At 36.5% G+C, this 27996-nt stretch overlaps 1 protein-coding gene across 1 annotated transcript in view; it reads left to right on the plus strand.

The window, feature by feature from the left end:
• Window positions 1–6583, plus strand: part of PSAT1 (phosphoserine aminotransferase 1) — a 49398-nt gene extending 42815 nt beyond the window's left edge. Inside the window, exons 8-9 of the mRNA XM_074280112.1 lie at window positions 4227–4364; window positions 5132–6583. Coding sequence (XP_074136213.1) covers window positions 4227–4364; window positions 5132–5237 — 244 coding nt within the window. The 3' untranslated portion in view covers window positions 5238–6583. The remainder of the gene's footprint in view (window positions 1–4226; window positions 4365–5131) is intronic.
• The last annotated feature ends 21413 nt before the right edge of the window (window positions 6584–27996 follow it).

Consider the following 27996-nt stretch of genomic DNA (forward strand, 5'->3'; position numbering starts at 1 on the left):
TTGATCTTCACAGCAGCTCCATGAGGAAACTAAGGCTGAGAAGAGTTAAATGCTTGCCTAGGATCACACATTTAGTAAGTGTGTGGTTGCACTGTACCTCCTGGCTCTCATAAGTGAAGTTTAGGAGAACTTGAACCGCATTTCTGAAGACTAAACTTCAAGGTCGAATTTATTATTTTTAGTCCTTGGCATTTTCCACCTATCTGAGTTGTTTTGAATATGGTTTGGCCTGGATCCATGGAGACAGTTCAATGGGCTTTTAAAATTCTTTCCTTCATTATGTGCTCTTCAAGTTTTCATTTTCATAGAAATCTTGTAGACTCTTGGTATTAGAACAGGTTTTAAGGATCATCTAATCCAGGGCTTCTTAAACTTTTTCTACTTGCAACCCCATTTTCACCTGAGAAATTTTTACATAATCCCAGATATATAGGTATGTAAAATAAGTATACAAATTGAACATTTACTAATAATAATAAATCATAATTTTACAATCACCACATTCAATTACAAGGGTCTTAAAACACAATTTAAGAAGCTTGGGGGGATCTAATCCACCTCCTTCATTTGGCATATAAAAGAATTGACGGCTAAACAAGTGAAGTGACTTTTTCAAAGTCATACAGTAGGCCAGTAATAGTTCTACTTAAATGATGTCTTATGTTCCTTCATAATAACTAAGATTTAACTAGCATTTGAAAAGGTTTGCAAAGCCCTTCGCATATGTTTTCTGGCTCAATCCTTATAATCATTCTGTAAAGTACATGATATTATTCCCATTTTTACAGATGAGAAAACTGAGGCAGAAAGCTGTTAAGGGTCTTCCCCAGGATCACACTGCTAACGTTTCTGAAGCGGGATTTGAACTCAGATTTTCCTGAATTAAAAAACTAGTACTTTTTATCCATTATGCCACTTATACTACTATAGAAAGAATGAATTTTGGGGGAGAAAAGCCTTAAATACCAATTTTCCACATGGTAGCTGTTCCTTTTTTCTAAATAAGATGTGCATTTAATTGCTGAACATCAAGACCAGAATCAGTACATTGCATTTTCCCAGCAGTAGAATGTCTAAACAGCATAGCTGTGGTGTTTTTAATTTAAATGTCAGCTATGAAATAACCTAACATCTCATGGAAAAGAAGGGACTGCAATTCAAGTCCAAAGCCCCGTTACAAAGTATTTGGCTATTCCCCTTCGTATCTATTCTGCCTTGAAGGTGTACGCTTGACTCCTATTAACTTTCATAGGAATTATGTATGTGCCTCTAGGGGAGAGTATAACTTTTAATGGGAACTTCCCTTCCACTGCTTTTATTTGCAGTTTAATTTTAATGAATCCCACCTAGCAGAGACTTCAAATAAAATGGAATGTGTTTCTGCTTAAAAATAAATAAGAAAATGAATGATTGCATGATATATCTAGATTTTGTTTTCCTGGAACACGACTTTAGTTCTCTCATTTCTCTTAGACCATGCTGGATAGATGGGGGGGGGGGGCGGGGAGATACCATTTAGATTCTGGCTGCTATTACTTGCCCCTCACTAATAACGTTCAACTATCTGCACTCACAGAATTTTATGGCGATGCATCAGATTTCTCTAAGAGATATTTCCTGCCTTGCCTGCCAAGTCATTGGTCCTCTCCACACTTGGGCATGAATTCAGATGAAGCAGAAAAGTTTCGGACTGTAGTAGCAAGGACATAGGGACGGACACACCCGTCTGCCTCATAGTGTCTCTCCTATTTTCCTTGATCCTTTAACTTCTCAACAGTGGCTCAGCGATCATACTGACCGGTTCTCAGGGCCAGAAGATGTGTCTTATTTGGGTCAGGGGAACAAGAGTCATCAAAGACTTTCTTCCTTCTTACTACAGTTCCCTATTAGTCAGTTTTGCTCTGTTATTTCTAATGTGAAAAATCATTTTCCTTCAGGAGAAAATAAAAACAAAATAACAATTAAACACCACCAAGCAGAGGTCCTATCCCTTTCTTCGGCCTTCTTTTTCTTCTCCCAATCTAGCTTAAAAACATGACTCTTTTTGTTGTACTGAGCTTTCTAAAATAAGCTTTGACTTAGTTTGCACTTCTTCATTACTGACAGTATTTTTATGATTCATGTCACGCTCCTATTAACACTATGTTACATGGTTCTGCTTCCATCATCTCTCAGTTTTTCTTAAAAATTCTAAGTCGGCTAGGGAGTTTCTGTGCATCCACTTGTGTAGGGGAAGGCTAATCAGGGAAGGAACCAAGGCTCAGTGGGTGGAGTCATAAGGAAGGTGGGTAGCTCTAATGAGTAATCAGTGAAAGTAAGGATAGTATTAACTTAATTACTGCGCCCACAGCAAGGGGATTCTGTGAGACCTGATCCTCCTGCGGGGCAGATGGCAAAATGACCCAAAGTATATGGGTAGATGGGATGGGGAGGGTATGATTTAATTTGCAGGTAGCTAGACAGAGTGGGCCCTATTCTGCTTCACCATGGCACTTTTCTTAAATGAAATGCTGAAACTCATATATTATAGGAATTCTTAAAGAAATGGATCTTTATTACTTTTAAGTACCTACAGTAACTGCTGACAAAGTGCCCCCTGCTGGGCCTACTATACCAAAGTGCCCCCTATTGGGCCTGCTATAATGAATAGATGAAGTTGGTGATAATTAGCATTATTTGCATTTAAACAGTTTTGTATGCTGAAGCCTTGAAAAACAGTTTGTTCTCTCCAGTAGATTAATCATGCTCCCTATAATCTCATTTACATTATTCATTTACTTCCCACACCCTTTCTTCACAGATTGTGCAAAGAGAAACCTCAGCTCAGCCCATATCTAATTATAAGGGATTTTAAGTTAGTGGAGTCCAAAATTATGATGCTTTGCTTTATTACATAACATCTTAAGAAAGTCTGAAAGCTTTTCACTTGTACAATTCTCAAATCTTTTCTAATTTTTTTTTCCTCTGAGGAGATCAGGGTTAAGTGACTTGCCCAGTCACATAGCAAGGGAGTGTTAAGTGTCTGAGACCAGATTTGAACTCAGGTCCTTCTGACTTGAAGGCTGGAGCTCTATCCACTGCACCACCTAGCTGCCCCTCCCCCTCTTTTAATTTAGATGTTCTTTGAGAGGGCTGAAAATGCCCTCATCCTTAGCCAGCTTTGTATTGAGATTCTCTGAACTTATTTAGACTGGTCCCTAAACAAAAGGAAGATAGTACCTATTACTGGATCCATACTCAGTGCCTTTCCTTGGACTAGCATCTGTCAGAGCTGAGACTGACTAGGTATAGCCTTCAAGGACCCAGAGTTATTCTGCCTGTAGTTGAGGAAGTATATATATTGGATTAGGACTGTCATGCAAGTCTATATCACTTAATCAGCAAACACTTATTAAGCACCTACTATATACCAAATACTCTTACTAATACTAAAGATACAAAGACAAAAATGAAATCGTCTCTTGCCCAGGGAGTTTACCTTCCATTGGAACAGGTAACATATACATAATTATTTACCAAATAAATACAAGGTAGTTTTTCCTTGGAGAGAGTGGGGGAAATGGAAGCATACTAAATAATAAAACTATAGATAATATTAAAAATACAGTAAATAATATAAAACATAAACAAATAACAAGTAGATAATAAAATATAATATAGATAAAATAATAAATCTATAGATAAGTAAAGGGAAAGAGGGGAAGAAAGAAGAAGGGAAAAGAAGGAAAAATGGAAAGAGGAAGGAAGGAGAGAAAAAAGAGATGAGAGACGGAGAGGAAAAAAGGAAGAAAAAAAAGTTGAAGAGAGAAAGAAAGAGACAGTTCAATTCTTAACAATATTTTGTTATTCATTATTAAAAGTTAGTATCCCCTTCTTCAGCCTGTTGAAATTATTTCAGTTCCATAAGGCTCAAGTCCCATTTCCTCCTCTTTCCTCCTCTTCCTTTTCCTTGCAACCCTTACTGTTTTCCCTTTGGGAGCAGGAACTGTTTTCATTTTGCCTTTCTTTCTGTGGCCAGTAAGTAGGTGCTTAGTAAATGCTAGTTGATGGACAGATTTGCTCCCCTTGCATTACTTTTTCTTGTCTTTCTGCCACCTCTTCCTAAATTGATTGTTGAATATCTCAGGAACAATACCTTATGTATAGTAAGATTTCAAAGCATAATTTATCGATTATAATCTACTCATTCCAGAGTGGATACTTTAACCAATGCAATGTGTTTTCAGGTGCCCGGTGGAGAAACAGAACAGAAGTAAAATGAACATCCCTTTCCGTATCGGTTGTGCTAAGGGAGATGAGAATTTGGAAAAGAAATTTCTGGAAAAAGCTCTTGACCTTAATATGATTTCTTTGAAAGGGCATAGGTAAGTATGATGACTCAAAAATTTGAAGGAGAGATTTGGCGTAACCTTTGCAGGAAAAAGTAAACATTAATTGAGTTATATGACCATGTCTAGAGTACCAACTATATCATTTGATGAGAAAGAACCATCATCACAGAAATGATCTATTCCCATTTTTATTTTCTTATGGAATGTGGATTTGACGTCACTTTTTGAAATATGTGTAAAATGAGTGTTGTAGCCTGGAATTATGGTTACAAAATCAAACAATTTTAGCTGTGCTGTATTTCCCCCTCCCCACTATATCCCTACTTCCCTATAATATTAGTGCCATTAGACAGTCTAAATCCATGATTATTGTGGAACCGAATGGCTGAGTGTGCCCAGAGCTCACTATTGTCATAAGCTGGGGGTGAAAAGACTTAAGGAAGAGGGAGTTTTATTAGAGAGGGGATTAGACTTTTATTGCTCCAGAGGTCACAATTTTTGACCAGTGAGATGGAACTGATAGGGAGACATATTTCTTTAATTAGAACCGTCTCATAATGGAAGCGGCTGTCTCATTACATAGCGAGTTCATCATCACTAAACGTGAAGGCTAGATGACCATGAAGAATGTTGCCTTTTCTATATTGGTTAAAAAGGCTGGACTTGATAACCTTGAAAGGCCTTTTCATACTCTGATTCCAGTTTTGAAAATGTCCTTCAGAGAAGCAAATGGAAATTAGTGTATTCAGTAAGTTTCTTTTGTCTGTGATTGTCAAACATTTTCCCTTTGGTTTCTCCAGGTCCGTTGGAGGGATTCGTGCTTCTCTGTATAATGCAGTCACCACGGAGGATGTTCAGAAGCTGGCCGCATTTATGAAGACTTTTATGGAAATGCATAGGCTGTGAATGCGTGGGTGCCAGTTATATACTGCCTTTTTAAAAACAGGCAGCCTATTAAAATAACTGTGGCATACGTAGCTATAAACACTTAACAAACTAAGTTATTTTCCTGATAAACAAGCCTCCTGCAACTAAAAAAATAACAAAACTGTTACAAGATAGTTTGCTACTGCAAAGCCAATGCCAGCCTCCAATCTTTTCTCTGACTAGTACTGTAAGATTTGTACTTCCTGTGTTTTATTCGAGGTTCCTTTCCTGTTGCTCTTTTTTTCTTGCTAAATCTCAGTATGCATATTTGACTGTGCTTAACTCAGCTGCTTGAATATACTGGCTTCCATAGTCATATACATTAGTGGTAGAAGGGACCATAGACTGCCTGGAATGCCAAGAATATTCTTGACCAAAACTTCTTAAACGGTGGGTTGTGACTCCATGGGATTGATTGTATAACTCACTGTGGGGGGGGTCATAAAATTGTGATTTATATCAGTAAATGTTGGATTTGCACACCTATTTTCTATACCTATCTACCCAGAATCCCATAAAAATTTCTCAGGCAAAAAGGGTTGCATGTGGAAAAAGTTTTAAGAAGCCCTTATCTAGAGCAGGATCAGCAAACTATAGCCAGATGTGACCTTCTCCCTGTTTTTGCACAGCAGGCTAGCTAAAAAACGATTTTTATAATTTTAAATTCAGTAAAACTTTATTTTAAAATAGATGAGCTATTCTTTGCTTATAGGCTGAAAAAACTAACAAAAAGGCCGGCAGGTCTGGGCTACACTTATGGACTGACTGCTTTCATTCATTTAGGCCCAAGTTTGATCACTGGTTGCAAGCTCAGAGACCCAAGACATCAGCAAACTTTGGATCTTCCTTTGTACTGTATATTCTTTTAAAGAGACAAAACTAATAAGACTTTCTATTTTTAATATCACATACTATTTTCTATGCATTTATATTTCAAGCAACAGTTCTTTGTAGTTATACATCAATAATGTACACTGTTTAGTGTATAGTTGTTATGCAAGAAACCTTATTCAGTACATTAACAAAGGCTGTGGTGTGGGCTTTTTTCCCCCCTGCTTCTCTTTACAGATAGGAAGATTTGCTTCCCCTACAACACCCTCTGCTACCTGTTAAGTTCAAACTAGAGCCTTCATTAAAATACCCTAAAGCTTTATTCCCTTGTCTGATGCTTTCTGCTTGATGGGTCAGCACTTGGGCTTCTGGGGAGATGCTTGGTGAAGAACCCTTTTCCCATTTTTTTGTCTGCATCGATCAGTATGTGATACTGCACACATTAAACCACATTTAAAGTTGTTCCTCTAATAAAAGTGTCTCATTTCCTGTTTTATATGAGTACTGGCTGTTCTTTATACATTTTTCCCCCCACTGAGGCTAGGGGTAAGTGACTTGCCCAGAGTCACACAGGTAGGAAGTGTTAAGTGTCTGGGACCAGATTTGAACTCGGGTCCTCCTGAATTCAGGGCTGGTGCTCTCTCCACTGCCCCACCTAGCTGCCCCTTTTTATAGATTTTGGTTAGAGAAAGTAGATAAAATATACACATCTGAGCATAGTATTTCGGAATCAGAAAGTCTTGAATTCAGATCCAGCCTGAAACACTAGCTCTGTGACTCTGGGCAAATCACGTAACCCTGTTTATCTTAGTTTCCTCATCTGTAAAATGGGTATCATAAACCTCCAAGGGTTGTCATAAGGATCCAGTGAGATAAGATCCTGAAGTGCTTTTGCAAACCTCAGAGCATTGTATAAAAGCTAGTCATAATGTCATATCCACTAAAGGTAAGTTGGTCTTTCTAGTTTTATATCATAATCATTTTCAGTTATTTTCTTGTCTTTATCACCCAGAAAACTTTCCTTTATGACAAAAAAAAAGTAGCTAGGTGGATTAGTGGATAGTGTTGGATTTAGAGATAGGAAGACTTGGATTCAGATTCTGCAAGAATCTAGCTGTGTGATCCTGGACAAAACCTTAATTTCTTAGCCTTAGTTTTCTCACCTGTATAAGGAGGAAAATAGCATTTTGCTTCCAGGTTTGTTGTGAGGATCAGCATGTGTGTTATAAATTCTACATAAAGGGGAGCTATTATTCTTAGCTAAGCAAAGCCCTTTGTACACAGTGACTTTGAAGCCGTATTTCACACCCATTAGTTGAAAGCATTTCCTTAGGCTGGTTATATACATGAATGAATACCGCCCCAGGCTGTTTAGCAGGAGATATGGAATGTGGGGCTACCCTGAATTCTAGGTTTGCTTCATGGCAGACCCAAGAATAGATTTGTCTTGGGATGCGTGTACTTTTTCACTGTATTCCAGCCCCAACTTTACCCCAGATAGAAGTTTTAAAGGATTTTTAAAACTGCTATCTTTGGGTTTTGTATCACTCAAATTTCCCTGTCTCATTTCTCTTCCCTGAGAGCCACACACACCTTTTAACAATTTTTCAAAAGAAGAAGAAAAACGTTAGCAAAGTCTGTTAGTATGTTTAAAAAAACACTGAATTATGAAATACTTTATACCCACAGCCCGCTTTCTTCTCCAAAGGAGTGTGTGGTGGTGGGGGGTGGAGAATATCTCAGATCTCATCTTTGTGGCCAACCTTATTCCTCATAATTTTGTCACATTCATTTCCACTTGTTTTGTGGTTATTGTTCTTTCCATTTTTTGATCGTCATTACATGTATTGTTCTCTTGATTCTGCTTATCTCACTTTGCATCAGTTCCCAGAAGTATTCATAGATATTTTTGTTTATCATATTGATAGGCACTATCATTTTAATTTTACAGATGAAGAAACTGAGGCAGATAGAGCTTGAGGGGTCCAGGGTCACATGGCGTGTGTGTGTGAAGGATTTTCTAACCCCAAGATTAGCATTCTATTCAGAAAATCGCCCATTATCACCATCCACTAATCAGCTTTTAGCATCCATGTGCTAGGTGTTAAAAATAAAAAGCCAATATGAATAATCCTGCCCTCAGAGAGCTCGTATTTTATCAGTGGGAAGTAACACACATAAGCATATGTAAAGTATGTATGAAGTAAAATACAAGGTAATTTTGTGGTGTGGAAAGTGTTAATATCTGCGAATAACAGGAAAGGCCTTGGAAATCAGGAGGGAGAATATTCCACTCCCTCTCCATCGGAAACAATATGTGTAAAAAAGAAAAAGAGAAGATAGAATGTTGTTGGTGAGACACCAGCAAACACATCTGTTTGACTCCTTCACAGTGTGTATGGATGTGGTAACTGATAGGGCTAAAAAGGGAGGTTGTCTCAAGGTGGTAAAGGACTTAAATGCCAAAGAGAGGCTTATATTAAATAGTAAATTTTACTGATATTATTTTATAAATAATAAATTTATAATTTAGATTAATTTATAAAACATTTATATTAAATATTAAAAATATATATATAAGTCACTGGAGTATATCTAAAAGGGAAGCAGAAAAAAATCATTTTAGATAAATATTGTAAATCGACATTTGTTAAGAAGAAAACAATCATATTTCGTGTTCTCCAGAACCAGGAGAGTTGGAAGAATTTGTATTTTCTTACCATTTTGGCAGAGGAGAAGTTGACTTTTAAAAAATCAATGATTAAAATAAAATAGGCAGAATAAACTAAACCAAATGTATCTCTCACTTCCCACTGCTCATTTATCAAAAACTACCACAAGTAGCAAGTAAGTAGTCACAAAGTAAACTTATTTGATTTTGGACTTCAGGGAAACGAGTTTCCATGTAGGTCCTTCCACTAATATAGTCTTATGGAAAAAAGACTGGAGTTGGATCTACTTTGAATCACAGATATTTATTACTAAGATAACTAGATTTCTGGACTTCAGTGTCTTCATTTACAAAATGAGAGATATGGATAGGCTATCCGCTAAGCTCCCAACTCTGGGTCCTATAAACTTGTGACATTTAGTAAAAGTGTTCTTTTTAAAACTGACTTCTGGATATGTGATAACTAAAAAAAAAAAAAAAAAAAAAAAAAAAATCACCAAAAAATACTCATATGAAGGGAATTAAGGAATATTAGAGCCAGTAGGGCTTGAGGAGGAAGAGGATTCAAATTGAAATTCAAATTGCAAGTTGGCAATGCCAAAGGATACCCTACTTGACAAAAAATAAGTCAACAAGCATTTATTAAGTGCTTGCTCTGCACTGGTCACTATATGAAGGACTAGAGATACACAGAGCAAAATAGTCCCTGCCGTCAGAAAACTTGCATTCTAATAGGGAAAACTGTAAATAAGTGGGTACATACAAAATATAAAAATATAAAATATATGATATTGAATATACAGAGGAGACATGGAAGATAAGACTTTTAAATGATCTCTTTGTAAGGGCATGGATAGGTCCTTTTTAGGACATCTGGCTTTGCATTTTCGTGAGTGAAAGTTAAGAGGGCTAGTCTCATTTTCATTTTGTTGTGAAATGTGGAATTTATGGTGTGTCTCTTGCTAAAATGTGCATAAAATTGTCTGAATTTTGGAAAAAAAAATATTTTACCTGGTAATGCTCTGTACTACACTTTTTTCTACCTTTCCCCACCAAAATCCCAATTTCCTGTAAATATTAATGACATTAGAAAATCTTACTCTAAACTTACAATGAAAGATGAAAAAAACTAACTTGTTTGCTATCACAAAATGTCCAAGGAACAATTAGATATGTTACTTATTTCTCTAGAGGACCACAAGACCAATTGGTGGAAGGTATAGGAAAGTATGTTCAGATTCATTAAGGAAGACCTTTCTAATAATTAAACCTGTCTAACAATGGAATTGGTTGTCTCATTAAGAAGTGGGTTCTTTTATCACTAGAAGTAAAGGCTAGACCATCTGTCAAAGATATTACAATCACTATCAGGTGAGGTTTAGATCTGATGACCTTAAAAGGTTTCTTCCATCTTTAATAGTCAGTGATTCTAACCTTATTGTCTGTGTTTCAGTCTGCTTGTTTTAGGAACAAGTAAATTGAAGCCCATAGTGGAAAAGTGAATAGGAAAAAAAAAATACTTGATTACCATTATATGTCTAGGTTTATGCATTTTCAAACAGTTCTTGCAGTGCTATAATTCTGCACTTAAACCCTAGTATGAGAAATAGAACTAGATTTCACCTTTGACTCTTTTCTGTGCTTTTTAAGAAAAATTAATATAATTTGATTACCCTGTGTTTTGCCCTCACCCAGAAAAGCTTTGGAATTTAAAAATAAGTGAATTGCTTTATGTGGCAAATTATTCTTCCCCCATTCTTATGTTACTACTGTTAATATTTTAGAGTAATCATTAGTAGAAGAAACCATGGACATCTATAAAAAATGGGCAGGACACTTTAATAGATTGAATATTGTCCAATTATGCTGAAAGCATTATCAGGTCTGGCATCGTATCAGTATATGATTAATGTTTGTTGTATTTCACTCTTTGAATGGAAAATAAAATGAGGAAGAATCTTCTCACATTTGATCAGAGTGAGCATAATTAAAAAGTGAAATGCTACTGGGTCTTCTATGAAATCAATCACTTTAATTGGAAAGAAGGATCCCTTACTTCTGTTGGTAATTGGGCTCTTGATAATTTAAAATTGGAATTCATGACAGTTTGTGATAAATTGGCTCCTTTTAGGCTAAGAAGCTAAGAAGTTATAATTACCCATGGATTACTTCTGAATGGTTGGGGAAGTATGATCAAAGAGATATTGAGAAATATGTAGAAAAACTAGTAGCTTGCAGAGATATATTGGATTTTTAAAGAAGAAAATTGTTCATTTGATGTGGTAAAAACAAAAGCTCCATGGTATTTGAAATTCTAGATATACAAAATTAGATTTTATAGGAAAATACAGTATAGGGAAAGAGAAAATTGAATATACTGATGGAATGAAATCATATATTCTCAAAGAATATATGAAGGGATCATCATAAGACATGAGGGTCATTTTAAGTAAGACAATCAATATGACCCTCATATACTTTTGTTGATGTATTTGTGTTGAAAATGAATACTGGGGATCAGCTAAGTGGCGCAGTGGATAGAGCACCAGCCCTGAATTCAGGAGGACCCGAGTTCAAATCTGGTCTCAGACACTTAACTCTTCCTGGCTGTGTGACCCTGGGCAAGTCACTTAACCTCAATTGCCTCAGGAAAAAAAAGAAAAAAAAATGAAGACTGACACAACTAATTCCCAAAAAATAGAATGGTAGGAAAGAACAATGAGCAAATTGAACACGTCAGAAAATCTTGCTTGAGTTTGGGTCTTAATTATATACAAAATGCACAAAATTTAGACATGCTTGTGAAAATGAAAGTATGCTCCTAGTTACTGACAAGCACTAATGAGTTTAATGAGATTGGACTGGCTTAGTTCAAACTAGGAAATTATTAGAATTGATTATGGATGTATAATAAACAGAGTCTCATATATGAATTTTCTAACTTTTTTTTTTCCTGCTAAAGAAAAAATGACAAATTTAGCCTTGAAACATATTTTTATTAGGTGGGGAAATGATCTAGTTTTTAATAAAGACAAGTTGTTGGAAGGTGACAAGTTAGGCACTAGAATATTCTAGATGGTTAAAATTTATAATACATCTGTCTAGGTTGAATAAGGGTCCATGCCAGATATAAGGATGGGTGTATAGAATTCCTTTTTAGGTTTTTATTGATTTTTTTAAAGCTTTAAGTTAGTTCCCAATAGCTGTTCTATTCTTTATATTGAAGTCTCTTCTTTAATAAAGGAAAAAAGCAAGCAAACAAACAAACAAAAAAACCTAATTTCAATAACTAAAGAAAACTCATTGACCAAGCAACCATTTTTGATATCACAATGCAACTTTTTCCCCCGTTGTCCCTACCTCTTTATTGGAGGTGGGGCATCTGTTCTCTTGTCTGTTTCCTAGCTTTAAGATTTCTCTTTAAATTTAGCAGAGTTCAGCTACTTTTAGGTTGTTTTCATTTACATTATAGAAATCATTGTTCTTCTGATTCTGCTTTCTTCTCTCTTCATCGGTTCATTTTCTGAATTCCTAAAAGGTTTTTCTTTTGATACAACAATATTTTATTGCATTAATAGACCTCAATTGGTTCAGTCATTGTCTAATTTTATAGGCATCCAATTTGTTCCCAAATTTTGTAATTCCTTTTCACATATATACCATTATATTAATTAATATTTTAATCATGCATTTCAGAAACCTAGAGTTTCACACACCAAAAATTTCAGTCTAGTTAACCAGATTCCTAAAGAATAGTATGTACACACTTCCAAAAGAAACTTCATTAAAATATCTGATAACGGGCAGCTAGGTGACACAGTGGATAAAACACCAGCCCTGAAGTTAGGAGGATCTGAGTTCAAATCCAGTCTCAGACACTTAACGCTTCCTAGCTGTGTGACCCTGGGCAAGTCACTTAACTCTAATTGCCTCAGCAAAAATAAATAAATAAAAATTAAAAAAAAATATTTGATTTTAAAGTTGTCTCTAATGACTTTTTAAAAACAGAACAAATCTCAACTAGATAAACAAATCCTTTTCACCAAACTTCATCCACCTAGGAAGCATAAAGCTTTATAAGTCCCTACAAAATAATAGTTTCAAAATAAAATTGGATTAGAACTACAAGAAGTTATATATCTGGTACTGAAAGAAAAACAATGGGACAGATGTAAAAGTAGTCAGTGGTTTAAATACATGTTTGAAGTTTTCTCTTCCTTTCTTACCCTGCAGAATAAACTTAAATTATAGGTTGAATCCTTTTAACTCCTTTTGATTTCGGAGCTGAATTCTTTAGAAGATGGAAACAGAAAGCAAAGGATAGTAGATTAGGTACTCCTGATAACAAAGTTTTTATTCTAGTGGCTCGATAACTGAGATGTTTCTCTATTTCAGTGTTAAGTATCAGTTATTCATATAGTATTCTATCTTTCCTTAGATGACATGTTGGAAACCTACTGAACAGAATGTCAGAGATAAGGTCCTGCTTTCAGGGTTACTTGGCAAAGCTCCAATACCATTCAGGCTAGATTTAGAAGAGCAAATATTTTATCCATGGATTAGAGATCCTTGATAACACTCTTAAGTATTAATAAAATCTATCTGTGTGAGAGAACTTGAAGAAAGTTCACCTTGGAAACAGGTAGATTTAGTATTCTTTCTGTTAATATCATTTATTTTCCTTTAAGTAGAAAGTTTCATGCTGATTGTAAGTAAGATCATCATCTGCTATCTTGTATTATATATGCTCTGTTAAGTTTCATGTTCTCTATTTGCCACCAACATGAGAGGCAAACAATAAAGATCTCTCACATGAAAGTTGTCCTTGGGTTCTGACCTTTCTTCACCTTTTCTTGCTTTTTCCAGTGGTAATAAAATTGTCCCCATTCCCCAACCCTCTCTTAAAAACTACTATCCAGCAGACAGAGTCCTTAGTAGGCCTCTTAACTTTTCATATATTCATACGGTTCATTGGATGAATCTGTCATCTTTATCCAGTAGTCCTGAGTGGGTTGCCCTTTTAGTCTTTTGAAGAATAAAAGACATTTCTTTTTTGTGTCCCATAACTGAACTGTTAGGCTTTTGGTTGGAAAGCTTTCCAGTGCTGCTACCTCCATCACCAATGTAAATTTTTTTTGTTTATATCCATTAATTCAAGAATCTATATTCCATTTCCCCCCTCGTTCTCTACAGCTCTCTCTAATCATTTTTAATTCTCCTGCATCCCCCCAAATCCTTCCTCTTTCCTATAAGTTCACAAACACATTCTTTAGAATCTTTACTCTATTGTTCTACTTGTTTCCTAATTCAGTACATCATCTTTGCAATTTCATCATCTTGTCCCCTTTTATAACATTTATAGTACTTTCATTCCAGTATTCATAATTCACATTTGCATGCTTAAGAAAGCCCCCTTGGATTAGTATTTGTGCTGTTACTGCCACCAAAGTGATTTGTATAACATAGCTCTGATGATGATGACATGTCATCCCTTACCCAACCTTCCCCACTCTATAAATTCCAGTGGGTCCCTGTTTTCTTCCGAGTCCAATCCTTTCCAATATCTTGTATATCTCCATGAATTCTAGTCCAGCCATTTAGGTCTACCTACTGTACTTCAGTCATAATAGTCCATCTCCTATCTTTGTGATTTTTCCCTGGCTTTCTTTATGCCTAGACTGTTCTTTCTCCTCAAATCTCCCTCTGGGAATTCCTAATTTCATTCAAGACTCAGTTCAAGTGCCGATTTCTTCCTGGTTTTCCCAGTTTCTAAGTGCCTTCCTTTCTAAGATTATTTTGTATTTTTTTCATAAGTTTCCTGTCTGTCTGTCTGCATATCCTATGTGTCTGTCCTATATATATACATCTATCTATCTATCCATCCATCCATCTAATCTATCATCTGTATCTATCTTTCTGTCTTCATATTCTTTCCTCTCTATCTGACTGCATATTGTATCCTCTTTATCTGTTCTATTTATCTATCTTTCTGCATATCCTATCCTATATATCTTTATGACTATCCTAACTATTGTCTGTTTGTCTATCTATTGATCTAGCTAATCTATTATCTTTCTCTGGGTCTCTGTGTCTTCATATCCTATCCTATCTCTCTCTATCTGACTGCATATCCTATCCTATTTATCTATTGTATCTATCTTTCTGTATATACTATCCTATCTGTATGTCTATCATAATTACTATCTATTTGTCCATCTATCATCCATCTATCTATCTATCCTGTGTACGTATGTATGCATGTATGTATGTATGCATCTATTTGTCTATATATTGTTTTTTCCACTAGGTTGTAAACTGCATGAGTCAGGAATTGCTTTACTCTTGTCTTTGAGTCCCAAGTTATTATCACAGAGCATGCAATAAGTGCTAAGTGCTAAGTGATAGGGATACAAAGAAAGACAAAAAATAATCTGTGTCCTCAAGGAGCTAGCAATCTAATGGGAGAGACAACATATACAAACATGTGCAAATAAGCTATCTGCAGTATAAATAGGAAATAATCAATAAAAGGAAAGCACTATAACTATTCTACGATGCCTCATTGACACCAATGTGTTAAAGTCCAGGAAACCACCCCACAAATTGTGACCAATTTGAATAATTGTATAAAAGTCCTAAGGACAACAACAATTTATAGTAGAATATCTTTCACCTAAGACTATCTTTTATCAGGTTAAAGGTAGTAAAAGAAAGAAAGAAACAAATCTCTGGACTTTTCATTTTCTTGCTCTCTAGAAACTCAGATTTTCATTCCTCAAAATGAGTCTGGAAAATACCTTTTATTACCAAGGGCACATAAGCTGCCAGTAAAATTCTTAAAACAGAAATTTCAGTTATAAGAAATCATCCTCTGAAGGATAGATGTGCTCCAGTCCATTTTCAGAAAAGTATAACATAAATGCCTAAAAATTGTACCAAGGAAGAAAATCCTTATGTGATCCTCATACTACTTCTTCCCCCTCTTAAACCAAACCAAACCAAACCACAAACCAAAAAATTTAAACCCTAAGAAAAATAAACATATGATACTATATTAAATTTAAAACTAGAGAAGAACAGAGGTAAAACAGAGTTTGCATAGACTCTTGGATTGTCCTGGTATTTTTTGTCTTAACATCTATCTATCTATATTTATCTATCCATCTGTATCTCTCTATCTATCATCTATCTACTCTATATTGATTGATCAATCGATCTATTATCGATCTATCTGTCTGTCTGTCTGCATATTCTATCCTATCTCTGTCTAATCTATTTTGCTATCTATCTAATCTATTTTCTGTCTGCATATCCTATCCTATCTATCTGTCTACCTGTCTATCTATGCCTGTTTGTTTATTTATTTAGCATTTATTAAGTTCCCACTAAGTGCTAGAGGGTACAGAGGAAAACAAAACAATTCATGTTCTCTAGTAACTCACAGTCTGATGGGGAAACAACATACAAAAGATTATGTACAAATGATATACAAGTTAAGTTGGAGATAATCTTAGAGGAAAGGCACTGATGTTAAGGAGGAATGGGGAAAGGTTTCTTGAGGAAGGTGAGACTTGAAAGAAGGCAGGAGATAGAGAGGAAAATGGGAGAATTCTAAGTAGGAGGGACAGCCAGTGAAAATGATAGAATTTCTTTTGTGTGAGGAACAGCATGGAGACCAGTGTCATTGGATCACATTGCTCATGGAGGAGAATAAGTGAAGGTGACTGGAAGGGTAGGAAGCAACAAGGTTATGAAGGACTTTAAAAGCTAAGCAGAGAATGAGAATTTTTATTTGATTCTGGAGGGAATAGGGAGCCACTGAAATTTATTGACTATTGGAGTGACACAGTCAGACCTGTACTTTAGGAAGACCAATTCAATAGCTGAGTGGACTTGGACAATGGGCTGGAGTGAGAAGAGACTGGAGGTGGGCAGATCAATCAGCAAGCTGTTGCAATATTCCAGATATAAGGTGATAGGGCTTGCTAGCAGTGTCAGAGGAGAGAAAAGGTAGCATGTAACAGATAGATAGAAGGTAAAATCAACTTGATTGGCAACTGATTTGGTGTGGGAATGAGACCTTAAATATTGTGTACCTGGGTGACTGGAAAGATAATGAAGCCTTTAATAATAAGAGTAAATTTTGAAAAGATAGGTCTAAAATAAATTAATACAGTTTTAGACATGTCAGATTAATATTTCCTTAGCAGTTGGAGGTATGGGATAGGAGGTCAAGAGAGAGGTTAGAAATGGCTAAATAAATATAACAGTTATCTGCAAAGAGACCATAATTAAATACATTGGAACTGATTAATTCACCAAGAGAAATAGTGTAGAGGGAGAAGAGAAGAGAGCCCAGGACAGAGCCTTAATTGGTGAGCACAACTTGGACGAAGTTTCAGGAAATGACTTTGAAAAGGTTTAGTCAGTGAGGCAGGAAGAGAACTAAAGAGAATAGTTTCTCAAAAACTTGTCTCAAGGTGAAGAGAGAGATCCATTGTTGAGATTCTAAGTTACCAGGGCAACTCATTTACTGGGATAAAGTCAAATGTACCAAGACATGGTCTTTAAATACGTCATGAATTTTAGGGGTAGGTAATATCTTGGGATGGAAGGCCCTTGCTTCTGTATTGGTGTTTTCCTTTAGGACTGCATTTTAATCACCAGAGGAAGATAGTTACCTTTACTAAATTAAAAAAAAAAAGAACTTGCACATAACTCCATAATTATAATCAGTCTTCACTTTAAACTTATTTTTTTTTTTTTTTTGCAGAGGAGGTATAGGAATGTAGTCTGGCTTGGCCCAATGACTTCTAAGCATAGGGAACTTGGGTCCACAGTGATCTCATTTATGTAGAAGTTTGCCCACTGTTGGGAACAAGAAAATGCAAACCATACCAATTTAATTAAAATGTCAAGCTGACCCAAAATATGGGAACCAGAAGAGGTCAGAGAGAAATGTGACTTCAGGTCCCTATTCTAAGAATAGTTAACATTTTAATAGAGCTTTCAGGTTTGCCAAGTTGTTCTTTGTGAGAGTCAGTATGATGTGGGAATAGAGAGATTTCCTCAGAGCCAGGCAGGCCTGCGATTACACCCAGTCTCTGACATGTGCCAACTGTGGGATCCTGTGGGATCAGAACAAGTTCCTAAAACTTTTGAAGGTGCTGCCCTGGATTAGCAGTGAGAGTTTCCTTATCCTGGATATTAAAGAAAGTTTTAATCCTTATTTCTAAAGTTCTTTATCATTGTGAACAATTTGGTTCCAGGCTAGGAGAAAAGGCAACTATAGGCAGTTTCATTATATAGAGTTTCATTAAATTAGCTTAGCTGCCTATAGACACATAGACGGCAGAAGTCAGGAAGACTCATTTTCCTGGATACAAATCCTGCCTTAAACATTCACTAGCTATATGATCCCGGAAAAGTCATTTAATCCTGTTTTCCACAGTTTTCCCCTCTGTAAAATAAGCTGAAGAAGGAAACGACAAACCATTCCATTACCTTTTCTAAGAAAACCCCCAATTGGATCACTAAGAGTCGGACACAATTGAAAATTGAATGACAAGTAGGCAGAAGGAAACATGCATTTTTAAAGCTCCCACTATGTGCTAGGCATTATACTAAGTGCTTTACAAATATTGTCATATTGATCATCACAGAAACCTGGGAGGTAGATGCTGTTACTATCCTATTTTACTATTGAGGAAACTGAGGCTGTCAAATGCTTAAATGACTTGCCCACGATCACACAGTTAAGAAGTGTTTGAGACTGGATTTGCACTTAATATTCTTGACTCAAAGGCCAGATTTTTCCTGCCGAACCAACTAGCTGCTCAAGGAGAAGAGCATGTGCCCTATATCTTTTTAGATTGTAAGACAAACACATGCTTGTAAACTGCTGACTTCCTCTTAAAACAATATAGGTAGAACATGAGAGAAATCAACTTTGTGGATATTCTACAAATAAAGTAGAAGAAATTCTCTTTTTCATCTGGATCAAAAACAGCTGGAAAAAAGGACTGTCGGAGGAGACTGGGGAGAGTATGGCCATGGGTACAAGCCCTTGGGTGGAGTGGGGGTGGATATGGGGGGTGATCTTCACTCAAGCAGGAATTGGGGAGGGAAAGGGGAGACCTAGAGGTTAGGACCATGGGAGGGGCATAGGGGTGATCATGATTGGAACAGGAGAGAAGCATCCCTCTATTTCCCTGCCCCAAAATGTCAGTGACTGCAGGCAAAACCCTACTTGCAGTATGCTAATTGAGTCTCTGGGAACAAATAGCACAATATGCTAGGATATACTTGTTTCCTGTAAATGTGGCCACAGAGAAAGAAGTGAATATTTCCTGTGACCATTTGCTCAGTCCATCTGGTCTCAACCCTTTGGTATTTTTCCCCTAATCTTTTGGAAGATTTACTTTCCACTGCAAAAAACCTCCAAACAAATAAAACAACAAAACAGCCAAACCTGGATGCATTGAAACAAATAATTTAGTAACTTCATGGTTTTAAAAATAGAAGCAACTTGGTGACTCCAAGAGAGAAGCCATTTCAGGATGTGCATTAATTGGCTGTTAGTGCACTTATTGGGTGGTGGAAGTCACTCGGCCTTTGGCTTTGTACCAGGCCAGGAGCCCATGGCATACATTAATAGCCCATTAGTGCACACCCTGTCATATTCTTATTTCTTAATTAATATTGCCTGCTTTAGGGAAAAGAAAATGATGCTATAAATTGGATTTATCTATTGCTTCAGCAATGAGGGTGAAAAAAAAAAGTTATTAGCACCTCATGCTTGTCATACATTAATGGCTAGACTAGGAAACTAGAATAATGTGCTTGGATTTATTTCTTTTTTACCTTCCAGTGCCAAAGGAAAAAAAAGAGAGAAGCAAATCAACCCAAATCTATTATTTAATTACTAAAGTGTCAATTTGGATGATATCCTCAGTTTGTGGGACTTTTACATAATTTCAAAAGGTTAACATATAAGAAGGCAGAGGCCAAAAAGTTAAGAAAATTAGCTTAAATTTCTAGTTGGCCCAAAGAGAATATCTTGGACCCTTTCCCTGCATGTGACTGAAAAATTAGCCTTCCTTTTTTCAGTGTATTTTGTTTTCTATTCATGCCAACTGATTACTTGGAGATGGAATTGTCTTTAAAGTGAGAGGGATTGTGTTTCCTTGTTGCATCTTCCAGGAAAATGATGCTGAAGGACATAGTCCTCCAGGAGCCCAGCTCCTGTTATTGGGTCCATTGCTTGAATGCCCTGGGTCACAAAGTCTTCTGAGGCACCATTCATCTGTTTATTTGCTTAGAATGTTCAATATTTTTGTTATTCAAACCATGGCATCTGGCAGAGATAGAGGGATGTATAAAACATAATCCCTGTCTTCAAAGAGTTTATAGTCTAGTAGCCCAACTAGGGAGTGCATAAGTGTCCCTTTCTGACAAAGGAGTTCTCAGACCAGTACATAAAGGAACTCCTTGTCTAGTTGTTGCTAATCTACTATCTAAGGGAGAATGTTTGGTATGGTGTGTGGAAGGGAATTAGATGAGCAAAAATCATTAGTAAGAAGGAGGAGGATAATTAATTGCTAAATAAGCAAGAGTTGACTATAGGACTCCACTTCATTTCTAAATCTGGCCTCTCTAATTAAGAGAATCATTTAATCCTATTTTCTGTATCTACAAAATAGAAATCTCAGGCTTTGCTCAGGTTTTCATTAAGCCTTCATGAAGAACAATGCTAATTTCCACGGGGCAGGATGTCCGTAGCTAAAAGCTTTATGGGATGCCTTCCTGGATGGTTTTTTTTTTTTGTTTGTTTGTTTTTTGTTTGTTTTTTTAAATTCCTTTTAATATCATTTTCATTTTTTCCCCTCAATCATCCCATTTAATTTCTTCCTCTCCCAGATGCCTAAATATGAGCCTGTGTAAGCTCTATCTCTGAATTCAGGAAGCATTGTAATTGTGTTCTTTATATCTACACATATTCCTGCAAAATGTGTGCAACAGATGACTGCAGAGTTCTCGTGCTTGTCTCGAAGTGGTAGTGTGAGCTGGTCCAATCAATAGACATTACAGTCTTCTCAGGGGCTTAGTGCAAAAACCTATAGATCACTTTGCTGAAGGCACTGACTAATTGAGTAACAGAAACTAAGTGACAGCCCACATCAACTAGAAGGAATCCCTCCAAAAGTCAACAAATTCAGGTGAGGCTGTCTGAAGCATGATGGCTGATTAGAAACGGGCTTGTATCTCAGACAATAAACTCTATTTATGATAGTCTCCGGTCATTAAGTATCTCTGCTGTAAGGGAAAACTGGGGCTATTAACTTTACCAGATTGAACTGGAGGGGGAAAACGATAATTTCTTTTACAAGCAGAAGGGAAGGTTCTGCTCAATAAAGATCAATTAAACATCTCTGTTAAAAGGCTGCTTGGGAGCTGGTGCCAATAGAAATGGAAATGGATTGAGTTCACATCCCTTAACCACCTCTCCCCTAGCATTCTATACTTGTCATTTGGTGATTTTTTTTTAAATGGCTTTGGGCATTGTTCCTTCTGTAAGGTACAGGTTGGGCAGAAAAAAACTATTCAGGCTTTGGCTGACTGAGTCTTTTGATCTTAAGTTACTTTTCTACAAATCAGCATTGGTAGGTCCGAAGGATGGGAAGGTAAATCAAAGGCTTTCCTGGACTGGTTCATGGCATCTGGAGCATCATGTACCTGGAGAGTAGAAAGAATCCAGGGCAGATGGTTCAGAAGGGGGTGGGACATGGCTCTCTGCAGGTGCATCCCTTTTCAATGCCAGAAATATGGTGGGAAGAGCCAGAGCATCTGGTTCAACTATAGGTTTGGCTATTTACTAAATCCAATCTTGGGCAATCCTCTCGTGACCTCAGCTTTGTCTTCTGCAAGATGAGGGGGTTGAACTCAGTGATACATGATGGTGATTAACTCCTTTATCTTGGGCAAATCATAATACATTTCAGTCTTGGTATCTCAATCTATAAAATGGAACTATTCAAACTAGCCTGTTTCACACAAGTATTCAAGTAACGGTTTGTTTTAAAAAGGGGGGGAGGGGGATATAATTCATAGTACTTAGCATCTCTTCTATGTACCTATCACTTTCTGCTCTGTATTAGTTATGTGTGTTAACCTACTTGAGAATGATTGAGTCTTGCTATGAATACTAAGGACAACAGTAGCTGTTATGTTATATTGCGTGTGTCTATTTATTTATATGTTGTCTTTCCATTTAGAATGTAAAGTCCTTGAGAGTAGAAACTATTTTTGACTTTTTTGTATCCCCCCAAACTTGGCTTATAGGAAGTGCTTAATTGATTGACTAATTGATTATAATTTTAGGGATCTATACTATCTTTTAGTCTCCCAAGGACCCAGCACAGCCTTTTAGAATATATTACATAAAGTTTGCTAAAATGAATCAATTGCCATGTGATAGGTTCATAAACTTGGTAACGTGTGAGCTTTAGAAACACTACTAACAATTGAGACATCAAAGCCTTAGCTGGTATGTGACTAGTCTGTCTACTTCTGCTCCCACTCTCTGGGTTGAAAGTCCAATCTGTCCACATGTTCCTGACCTAATGTACCATCTTATGACCTGATAGCAGGACAGGGAACAGTGGGTAAGTACAGAGTGACATGGTTGAGAATCTGCTTCTACTTCAAAAGCCATACACCCTGAGACTAAATGATCTCTAAGTTCTCTTTCTACTTTAGACTCCTGAGATTCACATGATAGATTGAGCAGGCAGAGTCTGACCCAGTCACTTGGAAATAAATGGTGCTCTCTGCTCCTCACTATTTTTCCCATCTCTCTCAGAGCTTCCTGGAATCATTACTGGGACAGCAGAAAGCAAGAAATAATGTCTCCTCATTTGGTGTTACAAAAGTTCCCAGGCATGTCTCTCTGAAGGATAAGGGGGTATGTTTTTAAAAATGAGGCTCTTTATTTACAGCAGAAGATTGCAGTAGCTTCATCTCTCAGAAGCAAGCTTAAGTTTTAAGGATGTTCAGCTTAATTCATTTCATAAAGCATTTATTAAGCAACTGTTTTGTGCCAGACATCATATTTGATTCTAGGAAAACAAAGACAAAAAAATGAAACATTCTTAGCTTCCCAGGAGTTTATATTTTACTAAGAACATGTCCACAGCTAAGTAAATAAAACTATATACAAGGAATATTCAAAATGTTTTTTTCCCAGACTGGGTTAGGAACAATCCTAACAATGACGAAAACTTAAAAAACTCTTTACATAAAGTTGGCATTGGAACTGAGTCTTGAATGGAACTAAGATTTCCAAGGGCAGGAGGCAGAGGAGGCAGAGCATTTCAGCCTTGGGGCCAAGCTAGTGTAAAGGCATAGGAGATCATGCTTTTTGTTGTGGTTCAGTCATTGCCAGTCATGTCTAACTCTTTGTGATCCCATTTGGGGTTTTCTTGCCAAAGATATTGGGATGGTTTGTCATTTTTTTTTCCGGCTTATTTTATAGATGAGGAAACTGAGGCAAATAAGATTAGCTGACTTGGCCCATGGTAAAGTATCTAAGGCCAGATTTGAACTCAAGAAGAGGATTCTTCAGAACTCTATCCACCTATTTGCCCTCATATCATGTCTAGGGAAGAGCAAGTATTGGTTGGAATGTAGAATATGTGAGTAGGGGTCAGGTGAAATAGAGATTTTGAAGAGATTTAAATAATAAACAAAGGAGCTAGGATTTTATCCTACTCATAAGAAGGAGCCACTAAAGCTTCTTTATCAGAGACATTTATTTTAGGGACAAAGTGGGAGGAAACATTACATTCCTGTATTCTCTTGTGTTTTCAGCCCTTTCTTTTAGTTGTTCTTAGAAACATGTTCTTGGTATACAGTGGGTTCTTAGCAAATAATTGCTGATCAAATAATTGATTCTACCAAATAACAACTCACATTTATAATGGTATTTTAAGATTTTCAAAGTGCTTCCTTTCCAACAAATATGGGAGATAGGTAGTATAAATAATATTAACCCATTTATCAGATGAAGAAACTGATGTTTCATAGAAGTTAACTGATATATTTAAGTTCATCTAGTAAATACTAGAAGACAACATTTCCTATATTTCTCCAGACTCCAAATTTAATCCTCTTTCTAATTACAAGTGGAGTCAGCTCCATAATAGAAGAGATCAAAGATGGCATAGGGCCACTAAGAATATAACTTTCTTTGTAGATTGCATTTTAAAGAAAATGATAATTGAATAGTTTAGGATTTAGCTGAGTTTGCAGGAGTATATTTAATTCTCCAATTGCCAACTCTGGTGCTTGGGCTGAATTTTTTCCCCAAGGTTAATGCATTTTAAAAAAAACCATTGCTCAATACGATCATGCAAATCCAGATGTCTATATAAGCTATTGAAAGAAGAATTTTAAATAAATTACTCTATTTTTACAGCTTAAACCTTTGTGAAGTACAGAATTCAAAGATGACTTCAGTTTACCAAGGAGTTTCATATTTTGCTAAAATGGGGGGGTGGTTGTGGGAAATCAATCTTGACTGAGCTCAGTGATCAGAGAACTCTTGCATTGATTTTGCTCAGGTGGGTTTGCAATTTATTCTGATCTGATCTTATCTGATTTGAACTTTACTTTTACTGGGAAAGTATTAATTTGAGTGTTATCTGTACAACACTACAATACTGTACCCTCTTTAAGATCACTTTACACAGCTTGTGTAAACATCAAGGGATTCAGTTCTTTCTCCAGGTTTCTTCAAGTTTAAATTCAGGTTTGTTCAGTGCTATTCGTAGTTTGAGCAGGAGAGGGAGACAAAAGCTTGGCTAACTAAGAGCAATTCTTGAAGGCGAGCCAGCCTCCTTGTTCAAAGGAAAAACACAGGAATACTTGGAACAGGATTTGTCTTCTGGGTATAATTTAGACTTCCCAAACAAAATGCAGCTAACAAACAATATGCATGTTTTCTCTCTTTATTTTTTCTTCTCTAAATCACCAGTTGGGTGCCACCCTGCCCACATTAGGAAAGCAGAAATCTCTCTAGTTTTATTCAGTGCAATAGTCTGTGGGTGTGTTTCCTACATTAACGCCACAAGCATCTATTAAGTGTCAGCTATCTGGCAGGCACTGAGTTAGGTGCTGTAGATACAGAGATAAAAACAGTCCCTGCTCTCGTGAAGCTTCTGTCCTAGCTAAAGTGAAATATGTGCACAAATAAGTAAATATGAAATGTATGAAAGGGAGGACATCAGGAAAAATCTCATGCAGGAGGTGATGTTCGAGTTGAGACTTGAAGGGAGTTAAGAACTTCAAGAATCAAAGATGAGGAGAGGGAGTATTCTGGGCATAGGAAACAGTGAATATTCTAATCTAATTGTAGGATTATAGATTTGGAGTGGAGGGGACCCAGAAGTCATCTAGTCTTATCCTTTTATTTTACAGTTGCCCCAGGCCACACAGCTAATCAGGAGCAGAAAGGGAAAGTGGACCTTGACTCTTCTAGCATTCTTTTTACTGCAGCATATTGGGTAGATTAGGAAAATCTCTGGCACTCTTAGACATTAGGGAGAGTTTCTGAAGGCGTTTGGACACAAAGCCTCCTTCTCCTTCCCTGTTCCTCACCTCCCTTCATTACTTACCCCATGAGCTTGTTGTCTTGTTGGGCAACAGTTATTTATAAAGCACTATGCTTGATGCTGGGAATATAGTGCAGTAAAGTGGGAAAAAATGTTGTACTTGTATAAAAAAAAAAGTATTAAAAAATACTACTTTGAAGTGACTTAAGACTAGCTTGAACCTCACTTTCCTGATCTGCAAAATGGTGGTAATAAAGCCTGCCTCACAGATATATTATGAAGCTTGAATGAGATACTATCGGTAAAATGCCTGCAAACTTTATAAATGTCTATTATTATGAAACCAAAAGATGAAATGCAAATGTAATTTTTTTTTTTTTACAGTTTCTTTTGACAAAGATGTTTCAACTACTTGAAGGTAGTTACATTTCTGAGAATTGGTTTTTTTCCCCCCATAGGCTGCAAGAAGCTGACAACTTTCAAGTGATCTCAGCATTCTTGAATGATGATGAATGAGAAAGAGGTTTACAATTTACCAGAAACACAATCCTTTGGGCTGGATCAGTCCCTTCCCTGTAGATCAGAGAGCTGCCATTTTTGCTCAATGAAGAATTCAGATTTCCCCTTATGTCCTTGTTCTGTCTTTTCAGGGACAAGAAGAGAAGAGATAGTACTCTCTTCTTGCCTGAACATTTTCAGAGTGTGTTTTTTTTTTTCCCACCTTGGGCAATATTTTACAGAGGTAAGCAGACTAATCCTCACACCGTAGCTCAGATCTGGAGTCAGGAGAGTTGGACTCAAGTCCAAGAGCAAATCAATTAACCTCTCTGAGTCTGAGGTTTCTCAACTGTGACATGAGAATACTAATTAATGCTTGCCTTTCCTTCCTTGTAGGATGGTTGTGAGAGATCCATCTTATAAACCATATAACAATAAGAGTAAATATAATATACAGCATAATCATATATAATCTGGAATATAATACTTAAATATATTTTATTATATTATATATTAATATTTATAATATTATATACTAGATGTACTTTTTTAAAGTAAAAAGTAAAACAGTATAATAATATTAATAAAAACATCATTTTTATAGTACCTACTATGCATCAGATACTGTACTCTTATTATCTCATTTGACCTCACAACAATCCTGGGAAGCAAGTACTATTATGATCCCCATTTTATTATTGAGAAACTAAGGCAAACAGGTTAAATGACTTGCCTAGGATGATGCAGCTAATAAATATCTGGGATTGTTACTGACTCAGGTCTCCTGACTCCAGATCCAGGGCTCTCTCCACTGCATTCTAGCTGGGTCGGTAATTGAGCATCCTTCATGTTGAAAAATATGGTCAAGGTTGAATTAGATGTATGGAGTATAGGGGTGAACTATCTGAAGAAAGGTCCCCAACCCAATTTTTTCCTTTTGCCATGGACCCAAAGACTAGTTTACTCAATGACTCATCATGGTATGTCCTTCTCTCCTTGCCTTGGTCCTTGATAAATAACATTGCCAAAGTGATTTTTCTAAAGCATGGGCTATCTGGTCATTCAGATATGTCTTGTCCACACCTAATATATTTCAGTACTTTTTGCCAATCTTTAAAAGATGAAGCCATGGAACCTTGGGCCATGCTTACTCCTGGCAGGCTTTCTGTTTTCCTAGCTAGCAACTCCCACACTTGGAACTGATCCAGGGGACTCATTGTCCTTCAGGGCTTTCTAAATTCCCTGGCTGTTCAACTGCAATGTGAGACATAAAGCTCCTTTAGCTTTCTGACCCCTGCATCAATTTGGTTCCCTAATTTTAGAGATGTGATGAAACCAAATCACCATTTTCTGTCTTTAGTGGCTGCCACCACCTCTGGAAGTCCTAGCTTTTATGTCCATTTTCCTAATTTTTTTCTGCCTCTGTTTTCTCACATTCTAGACCATGGTGTATTTTTCAGGGCTTTTTTATAATGCAAGTGCTTCCTAGATCTATGGGAAAGTTATCCCCAAAGTCCCATGTATGGCCTGGGAATGGCTGGTTCATATTTTAGTTCTAGCTCTTGCTGGTAATTGATTTGGGTAGATCATCTAACTTCCCATCAATTGATGGGAAGATAAGAGAACTTCAAAGATCCTGTTTATTATTATGAGGATAATAATACTCATGCTACTTATCTCCAAGATTATTTTGAAGAAAATACTTGATAAACTTTAAAGTAATATACGCACACACACACACACACACACACACACACACACACACACACACACACACACCTGGACCTAGAGTTGGGAAGACCTGAACACTTGGGTTCAGATACAACTTCAGATTCTTTCCAAGTGTTAATTCTAATCAAATCATCTAATCTTTTTTTCTGTTCCCTCATCTGTAAAATGAGAATAATAATAATACCTGCATCCCAGGGTTGATGTGAGGATAAAATGAGATAAAGTTTGCAAAGTGCTTTGTAAATCTAAAGTACCAAATAAATACTAGTTATTATCAATTATTATTGTATATTTATAATTTTGGTCTGGTTTTCGATACGGGGAAAAGATTCTCTATTGACACAAATCCCTTCATCTTTTCTTTATATTCTCAAGTTGTCTGGGAGCACTGAAAAGT

This window comes from Sminthopsis crassicaudata, chromosome 1, assembly GCF_048593235.1.
Source record: "Sminthopsis crassicaudata isolate SCR6 chromosome 1, ASM4859323v1, whole genome shotgun sequence".
NCBI lineage: Eukaryota > Metazoa > Chordata > Mammalia > Dasyuromorphia > Dasyuridae > Sminthopsis > Sminthopsis crassicaudata.